General features: G+C 55.0%; 1 protein-coding gene across 2 annotated transcripts in view; it reads left to right on the top strand.

Annotated features, from left to right (window-relative positions):
* The window catches only part of ZC3H3 (zinc finger CCCH-type containing 3), an 88,080-nt gene extending 74,520 nt beyond the window's left edge, over positions 1-13,560 (top strand). Inside the window, exons 10-12 of one of the 2 annotated variants that reach the window (XM_078441741.2) lie at positions 10,071-10,255; positions 11,234-11,300; positions 13,101-13,560. In XM_078441741.2, the coding sequence (XP_078297867.2) occupies positions 10,071-10,255; positions 11,234-11,300; positions 13,101-13,292 (444 nt within the window). In that variant the 3' untranslated portion in view covers positions 13,293-13,560. Of the gene's footprint in view, positions 1-10,070; positions 10,256-10,914; positions 11,301-13,100 lie in introns of both variants that reach the window. The other variant, XM_078441740.2, reaches the window with a different exon arrangement.
* The last annotated feature ends 1,002 nt before the right edge of the window (positions 13,561-14,562 follow it).

The following is a 14,562-nucleotide window of genomic DNA, read 5'->3' as shown; positions in this document are numbered from 1 at the left end:
CTCAGAGCCTGGAGCCTGTTTCGGATTCTGTGTCTCCCTCTCTCTGACCCTCCCCCGTTCATGCTCTGTCTCTCTCTGTCTCAAAAATAAAGAAATGTTAAAAAAAAAAAAATAAAAAAAAAAATTATTTAGCCTAATTGCTCTGGCTAGAATTTCTAGCACTGTGTTAGATAAACGTGGCAAAAGGGGGCATCCCTGTCTTGTTCTTCATTTTAAAGGAAAAGCTTTCAGTCTTTCAGCAGTTAGTACGATGGTAGCTGTGGGCTTTCGGGTACGATTCTTATCCTGTTGAGGAGGTTCCTTTTCTAGTCCTAGTTTATTTGATGTTTTTATTGTAAAAGGTGTTGAATCTTGTTGGATATTTTTTGAATCAATTGAGATGATCATGCGGTTTTCTTCTTCCTAAATTCTACCAAAGTGGCCAATCAGGCATACCGACCACCTCTAATCATAGTTACATTGGCTGGTTTTTGTATGTTGAGCATCCCACTGCTGAATTCAGCTTTCTAGTATTTTGTCGACGATTTTTGTATCTGTATTTGTGACGAGCATTGATCTGTGGCTTTCTTTCTTGTGGTATTTTTGTCTGGTTGTGGTATCAGGGTAAAGCTAGCTTCACAGATTGTTTGGCTGTTTGTTGTTAGGAAGAATTCCTTACTCTTCCGTTTTTTGGAAGAATTTGAGAAAAGTAAGTGTTGGTTCTTCTTCACATGTTTAGTAGAATTCACCAGGGAAGCCCTCTGGTCTTGGGCTTCTCTTTATTGGGAGGGTTTTGATTACTGATTCGATCTCCTTACTATATATAGAGCTAGTCAGATTTTCTTTTTCTTCTTGAGTCAGTTTTGGTGATTGTGTATTTCTAGGAATTGGTCCATCTCATCTAAGTTGTGAAAATTACGTGTGTAGGGTTGTTCGAAGTATGCCCTAATTATCCTTCTGATGTCTGCAGGGTCTGTAGTGATCCCTGTTAATTCCTGATATTGGAAATTTGTGACTTTTATCTTTTTTCTTTGCTTTGCCAGAGGTTTGTCAATATTATTGATCTTTTTAAAGAGCCAGCTCTTTGTTTCATTGATTTCTCTCTTATTGTTTTTTGTTTTTTTTTTTCTTTTTGGTTTTATTGACTTCTGTTCTTATCATTACTGTTTCTTTCTGTTGCTTTGGTTTTATTTTGCTCTTTTTCCCCACCTAGGGTCTGACGGTGGGAGTTAGACTATTGATTTGAAATTTTTCCTTTTTTTTATGTTTGTTGATTTTTGAGAGAGAAAAGAGCAGGGGTGGGGCAGAGAGAGAGGGAGACAGAGGATATGAAGCGGGCTCTGCACTGAGAGCGCAGAGCCCAACACGGGCTCAAACTCACAAACCATGAGATCATGACCTGAGCTGAAGTCAGATACTTAACCAACTGAGCTACCCAGGTGCCCCTGGAATTTTTCCTCTTGTATATGAATTTAGCTAGCTGAATCCTACCAGTTTTGAGATGTATTTTCATTTAGTTCTGGTTGTTTCTTGTTTGTTGTTTTTTTCGTTTTTGTCCACCGCACCCCACCACCGCCGCCGCCACCACCTCGAGACTTTCTTTTTGATCCACAGATTATTGTTTTATTTCCAAGTGTTTGGAGATTTTCCTAATATCTTTCTGTCATTGTTTTTTTTTTTTTTTAAGTTTATCTATTTTGAGAGGGAGAGGGAGAGAGAGAGAGAGCACGTGGGGTAGGGGCAGAGAGAGAGAGAGAGGGAGAGAAGCTTCCAAGGAGGCTCTGCATTGACACAGTGCAGAGCCCAAAGCAGGGCTTGAACTCACGAACCGTGACATCATGACCTGAGCCCAAATCAAGAGTTGGCTGCTTAACTGACTGAGCCACCCAGGGGCCCCTCTGTCATTGAGTTTTAATTTAAGTCTGTAGTGGTAAAGAATACACTGTGTATGATTTTAATTCTTTTAAGTTTCTTGGGCCTTGTTGTATGGCCCAGGATATGCTTTATCTTAGTATATATTCTGTGAGCACTTGAAAAGAATATGTATTCCCGTCTTGTTGAGTGAAGTGGAGAGTTTTATAAATGGCAATTAGATTTTGCTGGTAAAAGGCACTTTTGAGTTCTTCTATGTCCTTGCTGACTTTCCATTAATTGTTGGAAGACTGATGTTGAAGTCACCATCTGTCATTTTGGATTTGTCTCTCCTTTCATATATATCAGTTTTTATTAAATGTATTTTATAGGGGCGCCTGGGGTGGCTCAGTCGGTTAAGCGTCCGACTTCAGCTCAGGTCATGATCTCGCGGTTTGTGAGTTCGAGCCCCACGTCGGGCTCTGTGCTGACAGCTCAGAGTCTGGAGCCTGCCTTGGATTCTCTGTCTCCGTCTTTCACTGCCCCTCCCCAACTTGTGCTCTGTCTCGCTTTCTCAAAAAAAAATAATAATAATAAAATAAAATGTAAAACTTTCTGAGGGTTTTAACAACAAAAAAAATGTATCTTATAGCTCTTTTATTTGGTGCATGTAAATTTAGGATTGCTATGTCTTCTTGTTGGATTGATCCTTTTATCAGTATAAAATGTGTCTCTCTGGGGTGACTGGCTCAGTCGGTAGAACATGTGACTCTTGATCTCAGAGCCGACCATTGATCTCAGGGTCGACTCTCGATCTCAGGGTTATTGAGTTCAAGCCCCACATTGGACATGGCATAAAAACATGTCTCTCTCTGATTTTCTTTACTCTAAAGTCTGCTTCAGGTGGTATTCATGTGGCCACTCCTGCTATCTTTTGATCCATGTTTGCATGATATACCTTTTTCCATCCTTTTACCTTAAGCTTACCGACAGTATTGTATTTGAAGTAACTTTCTTATAGACAGCAGATAATTGGGTCATGTTTTAAAATTTCCTCTGCCAGTCTTTTAATTTGTATATTTAGGCCATTTACACTTAATGTGATTATTGCTGTGGTAGGGCTTCAGTCTGCAATTTGACTTCTGTTGGTTTCTGTTTTTTGTTCTACTTGTCATTTCTGTCTTTTTGTGGGTTACTGGAACAATTTTAGAATTTTGTTTTGATTTATCTGTAGTGCTTTCAAGTGTGTACATCTTTCTGTAGCTTTTTTAGTGGCTGCACTAGGCATTGTGTTGTGTATCCATAACTTATCACAGTCTACTGGTGTAGAAACCTCACCTTCCTTTATGTCCCTTTACCCTTCCCGTCTATAACCACCTTACATATGCCCTCTACAGACATTTAGAACCACAACAGACACTGGTGATTTTTGCTTCCGTAGTCAAACACAATTCAGGAGACTCGAGGAAAGTCTGGTATGTTTACCCGTGGTTTGGTTATCTTGGCCTGCCTTCCCGTCGCTCCAAGGCTTGTCTTTTATCGTCTCCTTTCTGTTCACAGAACGTCTATAGTCCTGTTTAGGGCAGATCTGCTGGTGACAGATTCTCTGGGTTTTCCTTCATCTGAGAATGTCTGGATTTCCCCCACATTCTTGAAGGCTATTTCTGCTGAATATGAGGTTCTGAGCTGATAGTTCTGCCCCTTCAGCTCTTGCAAATGTTATACCACCTCCTCTGGCCTCCATGGTGCTTTAGGAGAAATCCACTGTCATTTGAACTTTCCTGCGCAGGTGAAGAAGTGCCATTTCTCTCTGGCTGCTTGGAGGATTCTTCATAGCTTTTACAAGCTTGACTATGATGCAGGGTTTCTTTGGTTTTTACTGATTGGGGTTCGCTCAGCTTTCTGAATCTGTAGGCTTACGGTTTTTGCCAAGTTTGGGACGTTTTCAGCCATTACTCTTGAGTTCTTTCTTCTTCCCTTCCACAGCTCTGGACGCATGAGAGTTGTGTTCCCACAGGCCCTTGAGGCACCATCCATGCTTTAAAGTCTGCTCTGTGTCACTCAGATTGGTTAATTTCTGTTGCTCTGTCTTCTGATTCACTGACTCTTTCCTCTGTGCCTCCCTTCTGCTGTTGAGCCCATACAGGAGTCTTTTTTATTTCGGTTATTGTGCTTTTCAGTTCTAAAATTTCATTTGGTCCTATCTTACATCTTCTTTTTCTTAGTTGAGGCTTTCTATATTGTCATCGTTTCCAGCACGTCTTTAATTGCTTGTTGAAACACGTTTATGAGGGTGCCTGGCGGGGTCAGTCGGTGGGGCGTGTGACTCTTGATCTTGGGGTCGTGAGTTCGAGCCCCACGTTGGATGTACAGATTACTTAAAATAAAAGCTTAAAAATAAAGAAAAGAAGAGAAACACATTTATCATGCTCCTTTAAACTCTTCGTCAGATAAGCCCAACACCTCTGCAGTCTCCTGCCGACAGGCGCTGATTGTCTGCAATTGCAATCCCATTCAGTCTGAGGTCTCACCTTTTTCCAGTATGCTGAGTCATTTTCTGTTGAAACCCGGACATGTTGGCTGTTACAGGGGTCTGGATCTTGTTTAAACCTTCTGTTTCAGCTGGCTTCCTGCGACACCAGGGGTGGGATGGGAGTGGAGGTGGTGACGCACCCCCGCCAAGTACAGATGGAAACCCATGTTCCCCACTTGACCTCCACTGGGAGGGGAAAGGGCCCCGCAGCCCTGATTCTTCAGGGCCTACTCTGGCCCCACCCCAGCAAGGCAGGAAGGAAATCCTGGATCCGAGGGTCCGTGGGCCCCCAACAGCCCTCTGTCCACCTTCAGAGTCTTCCTGTCCTTGTCACGTGTGTAGACGTCAGAGCCCAGCACAGTCATTTACCGTGTTTAATAAACTTGTCATTTGTAATAATTGTGGATGTACCCAAAAGCTGCAGAGATGGTGCAGAACCCCCACACACCCTTCCCCCGGCCCCCTGCTCTGAACTTCACCACAACCAGCACCCAACCATCAAAACTAGAGAAGTAACACTGGGCGTATTGCTCCCGGCTTGAGTCCAGGCTCTGATCGCACCTTACCCGGTCTTCCACAATTTCCATTTTCTGTTCTAGGATATCACATTGGATTTGGTCACCAATTTGGGGGTGAATGACTGAGTGAATGAGGCAGACCTTAACCTAAATAGCCAGGGAATGGATGAGGTAGATGCCTTCGAGAGCTGTTCAGAAGGGAGATGGTTGGGTACAGCGAGAAGGAGGGGTGGAGAGGGAGGGGAGTGTGGGACTGTCTCCAAGGTGGGGAAGGGGTGGCTTTGGTTCTGGAGGGTGGGAGGGAAGCCGGTGAGTCACTGGGGACAGGACTGATGAGCCGGTTCTCTGGCGTTGCTGGCGGTGGAGGTGGGACCCGGCCCCCTGGAGAGTGGGGGTGGCAGTCTGAGGACGGAGATGGGCTGGCACGACCCAGGAGGGGTGGGAAGGCTGGTGGCCGCCGTGGACGAGCTAGGTGGCAGATTTGGGCCTAGACAGCCCACCCGAGTCCTGTCCCTCCCGCACCAGCTCTTCTGCGGTCCTGTCTGGCCTGGAGCAGGCAGCCGGTGGGGCCGGGGCCTGGGAAGGGAGCAGGGACCCTGGGAGCCCCTCGGTGACTGTGGGGGCAAGCACAGGTGGGCAGTGCGGTCGGTCCTGGCCTCTCTCGGCCTCACCCCTGTGAAATGGAATGTGCTTCACCGAAGGCAGCCTGGCGTGACGCAGGCTCCGCCTCCGGGCCGCGGGGATCGGGGCTGTAGCGCGTCACAGGCAAGGCCCCGGCCCGGGTCTGGAGGGCACTGGTCTGCTGTGGTGGACAACTGAGATGGCTTCCCGGCGGCTTCTGCCCGTTCACACTCGTAGGCCAGTTTTCTTGCCCGCACTTGGTGACGTTCAACCTCTGTTTTTCTTTTTGACCGTTTGAAGGACAAAAGGTTACCTCATTGCATTTTTTAATTTGCCTTTACTGGATTTGATGAGGCAAAATGCCTTCCCTATGTTTGAACCTTTTTGCCTCCCTTTCTGAAAACTAGGTGGGGTTTTGTTGGGTTTTTTTAAATTTTTAATTTCTCTTTAAATGTCTATTTTATTTTTTGAGAGAGAGAGGGAGAGCACAAACAGGGGAGGGGCAGAGAGAGAAGGAGACACAGAATCCGAAGCAGGCTCCGGGCTCCGAGCTGTCAGCACAGAGCCCGATGTGGGGCTCGAACTCACAGACTGCGAGATCATGACCTGAGCCGAAGTCAGACGCTCAACCGACTGAGCCACCCAGGCGCCTCCTGTTTTTTTTTTAAGTGAGGGTGGGGACATTTTTCCTCTGGGTTGGTTTCCTCTTGTGGATTCACAGGAAATTTATGAAATCTAAATATGAACATAAAAATACATAAATATGAAACATTCTGGGCGTTAATCTTTTGTCAGTCATATAAATGGCAGTTATCTTCTTTGTAATTAATTTTTTTCCTTTTTCGTGGTGTTATTTTGAAGAACAAAAGTTCTTAATTATAATGGAAATGACTTTATCGGTGGTGAAGGTTTGCACATCTGTGTCTTGCCGGAGAAATCCTCCTCCTTCCCCGAGCCCCTAGGCCGGCCTTTCACATGTGGGCCCGGCCCCTTTAGTCCCGCCCGGGACAGCTGTGCTGTAGGGTCGGGCCCAGGGCCGTCTGTCCCTGTCCCCGGGGTCTGCAGGCAGCGCGGCGAGGCGGGCTCCCTGCCCTGTTCCTTATGTCCCCTTGAGCCGGCTGGTGCTCTGGGATTACTTGAACTTCGCGGTAATTCCTGGTCATAGATTCTTTCACCTTGTCCTTCTCCACAGCTGTTTTCACTCTCCTTGTCCTTTATCCTCCCAGAAATATATTGTAGATCCAATGTAAGTTAAAAAAGTAAAATAAAAAGTTGGAATTTTTATGGAGATTGTCCTGAATCTCTGTCTCGGTTTGGTGAGAATTGGCCCTTGTCTGCCCGCCCATGAGTGAGCCGGGCATCTGGCTCTTACGTAGGCCACTCGTGTGCTGCCTTTTACTGAAGTTCTGTACCTTTGTTAGATTTATTTGTCACTTTTATTATTTTTATAAATAACAAAATAAAAATTCTTATTTTTTGAACGTTCATGGGTATCTAGACGTGGAATTCGTTATATTCATTTTGTTTCCAGGAACCTTGCTGAACTGTATTAGCGATTGTTATAATTTATCCATAGATTCTTTTGGGTTTTCCTAAAGAAATGTATCTTCGGCAAATAATGGCCATTTCTTCCCTCCTTTGAGTTCAAGCGTCTTTTCTTTCTTTTTCTTGTCTCTACTCTGGCTATGACCCCAGCACAGTGTACCAGTGATGGGAGTGGGCTTCCACCCTTTCCTCATGACAAGTGATGCTTTTGGAACATTCTTCTCAGAAACCCTTTATGTTAAGCTAAGAAAGTACCATCCAATCAGTAATCTGTTAAACTTTGAATTCATGCTGGATTTATTAAATACTTTTTGTAGCTGTTGAGGTGATCGTATGATCCCATGTGTTGAGTCTGTTAATGTGCGAAATTCTGCTTGTTGATTTTCTAATGTTAAACTAACCTTGCATCCTTGAGGCGCACTCGTCTTAGTCCTGGTCTGTTAGTCGGGATACACGGCAGGACTCCCATTTGTTTATAATGTGTGTGTGACCTTTGAACCCTCAGGCATGAGTGCAAATGGCCTCTGTTTGTGATCTCATCGGTCAGGTTTTATTTTTAGGAGTGCCCCAGCCCTGTCACCGGGTTGAGGAGTGTCCTCTCATCCCTGTTCTGTGGACCAGTTCCTGCAGGGTTGGGTAGTACACTGAATATTGGTAGAACTTCCAGGAAAACCTTGGGCTGGAACTTGCTTTATTTTTTGACTACTGGTTCACATGCCTTTATGGCCATAGGAGTATTTGTCCAGGTTTTATTTTTTTCTTGACAGTTTTTCTGGAATTTGTCAGTTTCATCTGTGTTTTCAAGGTCATTCGTGTAAAGTTTCTTCTTGATGTTGTATCGGTAGCGTTTTGTTGTTCAGCAGGGTCACCAGCTACGGCCCGTTTGTCCTTCCTCGTGTTCTGTGCTGGCCTCTTCGTCTCCCAGTCCGTCTTGTGGGACAAATCGATTCGTTTCTTCAGAACCAACTCTCGGCTCTCTCGGGTTTGCTCCCCTTTTGGTATTTCTTTTCTTTCTTTTTTTACCTTCTGTTTCCTTCCCTCTGCTGGGTTTGGGCCATTCTGCTGTCCCCGCGTGTCGAGCAGGAGCCTCTCTGCTGACAGAAGCCTGCAGGCTGCGACCTGTCTCCCGGCGCGGGAGCTGCTCCTGACGCGTGGCTCAGTACCGGCGCCCAGTTCTCACCGTTACCTCATTTCCGTGATTTCGTGTTTGACCCGTGGAGAATTCAGTAGCGTGTTTCTTCATTTCCAGGCCTTTGGGGGGTTTTCTGGGGCTCCTGCGTGGTTGTTTGGCTTTGCTCCCGCATCTGTGGGCTTGGTCTGGACGAAGACGTCCGGCCTTTGAAATTGGAGACTCCGTTCGTGTCCAGTATATTTCTGAGTCGCTTTTTGTCCATCATTTTCCTTTCTTGACGGCCTGTGGATGGTTTGGGAACATCCTGTACCTTCGACCCTCGACGTGTGGCTGTGCCAGGGAGGGGGCCAGCTCAGACCAGCACCATCCAGTAGGCCAGATGTGAGCCACACGTGAGAGTCTGAGTTTTCTCGTGGCCACCTTAGAAGAGTAAAGCAGAGCAGGTGAAATGAATTGTATTAACCTGACCCGTCACACCTTCCACCGCACAGTCACGGAGGAAACATCGGTGTGGCCTTTTACGTTCGTCCTTGTCTGCCGAGCCCGCGGCACCGCCGTGGCTCGGAGCCTCCGCGTGGCTCGTGGGCTCCACACGGGACAGCGTGGGCCCAGCCGCCCGCCGGCCGCCCCCCCGATATGCACTCGGCATCCGGGTCACCTCTTGTCCGGTGCCAGGCTCTCTCCACCCACCACTCCCCTGCAGAAGGGCCCGCCGCCCGCCCTTGCCCTGGTACACCAGTGCCCTGCACTCTCCTGGTCTTAGAGCGGAACCCACGGCGGCGGGGCCCCTGCGTTTCAGGACCCCGTGTCCTGAAAGCAAGCGAGCACACATCAGCCTTCTCTCGGGGGGCAGGGGGGGGCTAGCTGGGAGGGGGGTGCAAGTGTGCGTTTGGGGGTCCCGCTGCCCAGATGGCCCCACCAGCTCCGGCCCCCTGGCATGAGCGTGAGGGGCTTCCAGTCCATCGGTGGCAGCCGAGGGGCAGGTGTGGGGCCTGAATGGGGCCAGTGCCCAGATTGTGCTCAGAGAACGGGCACGCGCTCCGCGGGGTCCTCAGCCAGGCTCTTTGTCCTGGGTGCTGGGAGCAGGGCCCAGGTCCAGGGCTCCGGGGACGGGCTTCCAAGAGGCAGGTTTCAGAGCTGTTGCCACATATTTCCAAGTGGTTCAGCCAGCACACAGCCTCCCGGACTGGGTGTGAGCACTGCGGCCTGGCTGCTTGAAACTCGGCTCTGGACGGATTGGCGGGGCCCCTGCAGTGGGTCCTGTCAGGACAGTGTCTCTCCCGGTGGCTGGTCCAACACGAGGGACACTTGCTACATTCCACACACACACCCCCCCCCACATTGTGCCCCCTAAGACTGGCCATGGGCAGGGGCTTCCTGGCTCCCTGTGGGCCTGGTGGGTGGAGCCGAGGCCCCGTGCTGCACAGAGCACCTGCTGGATGGCGCGTCCCAAGCCGGGTATAATTAGCCGCCGTGACAGGTGGGGTGGATCGGGTGTGCGGCTGGCCTCGGCCGACCTGGGCACCCCTGGGCTTGGAGCCTAAACCCCATGCATAGGGCCCTCCACGCATTGAGCCTCCCCCCACGTCTCCATCTTCAGCCAGGATGGGGTGCTGCGGTCCAGAGAGGGGATTAGTGGCCTGAGAATTCCTATACCAGCCTAGGAGACCCCTGGGCCAGCCCGGTCCCTGCCGTCAGTCCAGCCCAGGGCCCTTCTGATCGCCCAGGGGGCACGGGCGGGTGGGGGCGCAGGCTGCTCTGGCCTGGGGCTTTCAGCCTTCCAACAGGAAGTCTCTGGCCCTCAGGCCCCGGGGGACTGAGCAGGCAGGGCCGCCCCGCCTGGTGCAGAGGCCTTGACCTGCTCACCCGGCTGCCCTCTTCCCCCCCGCAGTGCAAGAAGAAGCACACGCTGCTGTGCCCCGACTTCTCTCGCAGGGGCGTCTGCCCCCGGGGCGCCCAGTGCCAGCTGCTGCACCGCAACCAGAAGCGCCCTGGCCGGCGGGCGGCCTCAGCCCCGGCCCCGGAGCCCAGCAGCGCGTCACCCAAGAGCAAGGCCGCCTCCAGCCACGGACCCAGGTGACGGGGCCAGTGGGTGCTATGTGTGTAAGCTTGGGACAGTGGGGGGGTGGGGGGGGGGGCGGGGAGGGGGGTTCCGGAAGCAGTCCCTCCCCACGCTGGGAGACCATCCTCCCGGGGAGACCCTACACCCCATCCCAGCTCTTAGAGCTTCAGACCCAAAAAAAACCTCAGTTCAAAGTTGAGGATCCAGTGACCTCCAGAGGTGCCCCACCCTACACCTCCAGGCTGGACAGAGCCAAGGACATCCCTGGCCTGGACCAGCCTATGTGGGAATGCCCAGTCCCTGTCCCATGGAGGAAGGTGGGGGCTTCTCAGCTACCCACTCCCACTCCCCAGGAAAGGGAAGATTCTGGGTGATACTCGTGGCTGGGGCCCCACGTGCTCACCTGTCCCGTGAGTGGACTGTGGCAGGTGAGGGCAGGGTCAGTGGGAACTGGGGCTCACCGGCCAGGCTCACCCCAGCTGCCTCAGGCCAGAGGCCCCTTGTCGTCACCGGCCTGTCCTCCGGGGCCGAGGGCTGGCCTCAGACCTGAATGGCGATGCCCGGTGGCTGCTGGGACAGGTGCCGCATAGCTGGTCGGCTGGTGCCCTCCGGACTCCAGCCCTGCCGGGCGGCCACCCACCCTCACACTTCTGCTCCCCTTCCTTTCCCACAGGAAGTCCTCGGCTGCCCTGCGCCCCACCAGACAGACGCCCAGCTCCCCCACCTCTGTGGCTGCTGGCTCAGCCTCCCCTCCCTCCTCCCCAAGGGTGTTAGCTGCAGCCTCGGGCTCTCCCCTGTCAGCAAAGCCTCCCTCCTCCCCCTCCCCTTCCTCCACCCCCTCCTCTTCCTCCCTCCTCTCCCCCTCCTCCCCCACCCCTCCCTCCCCCTCCCTGTCCTTGGACCAAGAGGAGCTGTCTCTCCGGGAGGAGGCTGCCTCTGCGGCGACGAGCTCCAGCAGCCTCCCCAAGCTGCCTTCCTTCATCTCCCTGCAGTCCTCGCCGAGCCCAGGAGGCCAGCCCAGGGCCCGGACCCCCAGGAGCCCCCCAACTAAGGACTCAGGTAGGCAGCTTGGCCCCTTGAAGCCCGGCGTGGCACGGCCGGGGGCTCTTTTTCAGTGCTCCCCACAGCCCCACCGGGTCAGGACTCCCAGGTGGGGCCCGGATGGTTCGTGAGCGCCCCGCATGGGCCGGGCGCTGATGGTGCCGCGTCCGCGGCCCCCCCCCCCCACTCCCACGCTGGCAGGGGCGCGCCTCGGGCCCACGGGGACAGAGCTGGCCAAGGTGTGAGCGCAGCAGCGGCCGCCCGCACAGGCCACCCCAGCCGAGGGCTGATTTAATTAGAAAGCGCCCATTTCTGTTAATTTGTTCTGGAAGATCACCGCACACTCCTGGAGAGAACAGATGTTCCCTCTCCCCCGATGAACGTTTGGGGCTTGGTAAATGGCTCCACTCAGCCTTGTTTAGGAGAGAAAAGAGGATTTTATGGCTGCAAACGACCCTTTCTGTAAACATTTTACAGCTCTCCGCGCGTTTGAGTGACGATAAACCCCACGCAGCTCGGCGGGCTGCAAATTTGCGACCATACGGCCATCATTTTATTGTCATATTTCACGGTCGTAACGTTAATGGAAGATGCTTGCCGCAGCCTTCCCTAACGGCCCCGCTGAGCACGCTCAAACGCCTGCCTCCGAGGGGCCGGGACCCGCGGTGCCTGTGTACAGCCCCCGCCTCGGGGCCGCTCCACCTGCCCGCCTGGGACCAGGGCACCAGCACCTTCCATCCGGGTGGGCCTCCCTGGGGTGGGGAGGGGGCGGATGGGGGCCCCGAGGCAGCCAAGCCCAGTGCCAGTGGAGGCTGGCCCGGGAGAGGCCACAGAGGCTCCCGCTGGCCTCGGAGGCCCCATCAGCCTTCATTTCCTGCCCGGGCCTCCCCCACCCTGGCCGGGGCCGGAGCTAGAGGGGCAGGCGGAGGCAGGCCCAGGCTGGCTGGCTGCACCTACTCAAGCAGTCACCCGGTAGGGGTGAGGCCTGTGGGCAGAGGCCAGTGCAGTGTGCAGGCCTGGAGCCCCGGCTGGGCGGGCCTGGCTTCTGGGCTCTGGCTCGGCCCAGCCGGTGACTGGAGTCCTCAGCCCTGAGTGGGGGCCCAGGAGGAGAGGCGGGCTCCCAGGGGCACATAGAGAGTGCGGTGCCTGTGGGCAGCCACATGGAGGCGCCCGTGGGGGGGGGGTGATGCCAGCCTGAGCCGGGGCCTGGAGCTCTCATAGCAGAGGGCGGGCACTGACTCCCAGGGAGCGCGGGGCACACAGGGTAGGGACCCCCGCGGACGTGACCTGACCGTCTGCCCCCAGGCCCCTGCTGTGCTGGGGGAAGACCTCCCTGCCCACCAGACCGCGGCCTCTCCCTCCCTGGCCCTCCTGCCCCCAGGCCCTGTCACCGGACCGGGGACCCAGGTCCCTTCCCCCCTGCTCACACGTGTGACTTTTGAGGTTGAAGGCACAGCTCAGCCTCCACGTGTGCGTCTGGCAGCCGTGTTGCAGGTGGGAGGGGAGCTGTGGGTCTCGGAGTCTGGCGCAGGCGGCGTGCACCTGGTATTTATAGCTCAGCCGGCAGATCGCTGTGGCTCCTGCCTGGGACCCGGCCTGCGCACCGCGAGGCTGCCGGACCCCAGGGTGGGCGGGGCCGGAAGGCAGCCTAATCGGAGCCGCTTGCCCTCGTTCGCAGCCCTGCTGGGCAGGCCGGGGCTTGATGGAGTCGCCCCCCTCCTGACCCAGAAGCTTTGGCGGGAGGGGCATTCCTCCCCGGCTGCGGGGGGGTGGGAGTGGGGGGATCCTGGCACCTGACCTTTGCCCTTCTCGGAACAGGGAAAACTCTGCACATCAAACCCCGCCTGTGAGGGCCCAGGGGGCCAGCCCGCGCCTACCTCAGCCCCTCGTTCCTGGAGAGGAAGGAGGCTCCGCCTGCCACCGCCCCAGAGGAGGGGCCACCTGCCACCGAGCCCCACCCTGGGGCCCCAGGGTCGCCGCTCTGCCTGCCTGGCTCCCGGCCTTCTGTGACCAGTGTGTGCCCAGGGGCTCACCTTCTCCCCTGGGCGGGGCCCTGTCCTGCCACCCCTCCGCACACTCACCTTCCCACACCTGGGCCCTCAGCCTTGCACCCGGGTTGGACCCCGACCCCCAGCCCAGAGGGGTGCCGGGCAGGGCTCCCTGCGGGGCCTGTGCCTGCTGTGGGTGCGGCAGCCGCCGCGCGGCACATGCCCTAGCCCTCCCCCCCGGGACTCCCCGGTGGGTGTTTTGTGTTCAGCAATAAAGGTCCCGTCCTGTGTCTGCTTGCCTGTTCTGGCTGCTGTCACGTGTCACACCGCCACCCGGCCTTGCCGCGCACCAGCGCAGATGGACGGCATTGGGCCCTGGGGGCTGGATTTTGAGGGGCTGGCCACAGACTCCTGGCAGCTACGGGGCCTGTGGGCAGGAATGCCTGCGCTCCTCCCCAGTCCCTGAAATGGCTCCCTGAAGTGGCTCACAGGGTCGGGGACAGCCTCTCCCCTGCGGCCAAGCCAGCGTGATTTGTGGTGAGGAGAGGCCCTGGAGGGAGCCCTGGGGACGTGTTGGATGCAACAGGCTGGGGCCAGGGTCCCCCAAGCCCCCCAGCCCCCCCCGGCCCCTCCCCTGGGTGTCTCAGGACAGTGGCTGGGCCGAGGCAGGGGCTGGAGGGCAGGCCGGGGCGGCCTGAGCCATGAAGCAGCTTGTCCAGGCTCACCCCGCCCATGCCAGAAGTGTCTGTGCTTTTGGAGGGAGTCGGGGCCTCCTGGTGGGGGGTCGTAGCCTCAGCTCAAGGCCCTGGGATGGAGTCTGGTCTGACAAGGATCGAGGGGCACAGAGCCATTCAGGGTGTTTCCCCGGCCGCTCCGGGGCTGGCCGCCACGCTCCTCCCTCAGTCGCTGCTGCCCCAGTGGCCTCGGCCTGGAGCACCCACGAGGTGGCGGTGAGGATCGGAGTGGGGGGGCTCCTGCTCTCCGCCAGTCCCCGTCTGTGAGGTGTGCCAGCCCCAGAGGTGAGGAGGACCAGGGCTGTTCAGGGCGAGGCACCTGGTCGGTCGGACAGAACAAGAGTTTGACGTCCTTGGGACCCCACGTGGGCGTCCCCGGGGCTCCTGGGCCCTGCTGCGGTCCATGCAGCCGGATGGTGGACTCTGGGGTCACACCGGCCGGAAAGCAAGCGACTCCCCATCAGCAAACGGCGGAGTCCCCACTGCGGGCCGGCCCTCCGCCCCAGCCACCCCTTGGGGTCCATCCGTGTCAGCCTCGGCCCGGGCCCTCGCAGGAGC

This window comes from Panthera onca, chromosome F2 (genome assembly GCF_046562875.1).
Source record: "Panthera onca isolate mPanOnc1 chromosome F2, mPanOnc1 haplotype 2, whole genome shotgun sequence".
Classification (NCBI taxonomy): Eukaryota; Metazoa; Chordata; class Mammalia; order Carnivora; family Felidae; genus Panthera; species Panthera onca.
This window is presented reverse-complemented; position numbering and strand designations above follow the sequence as displayed.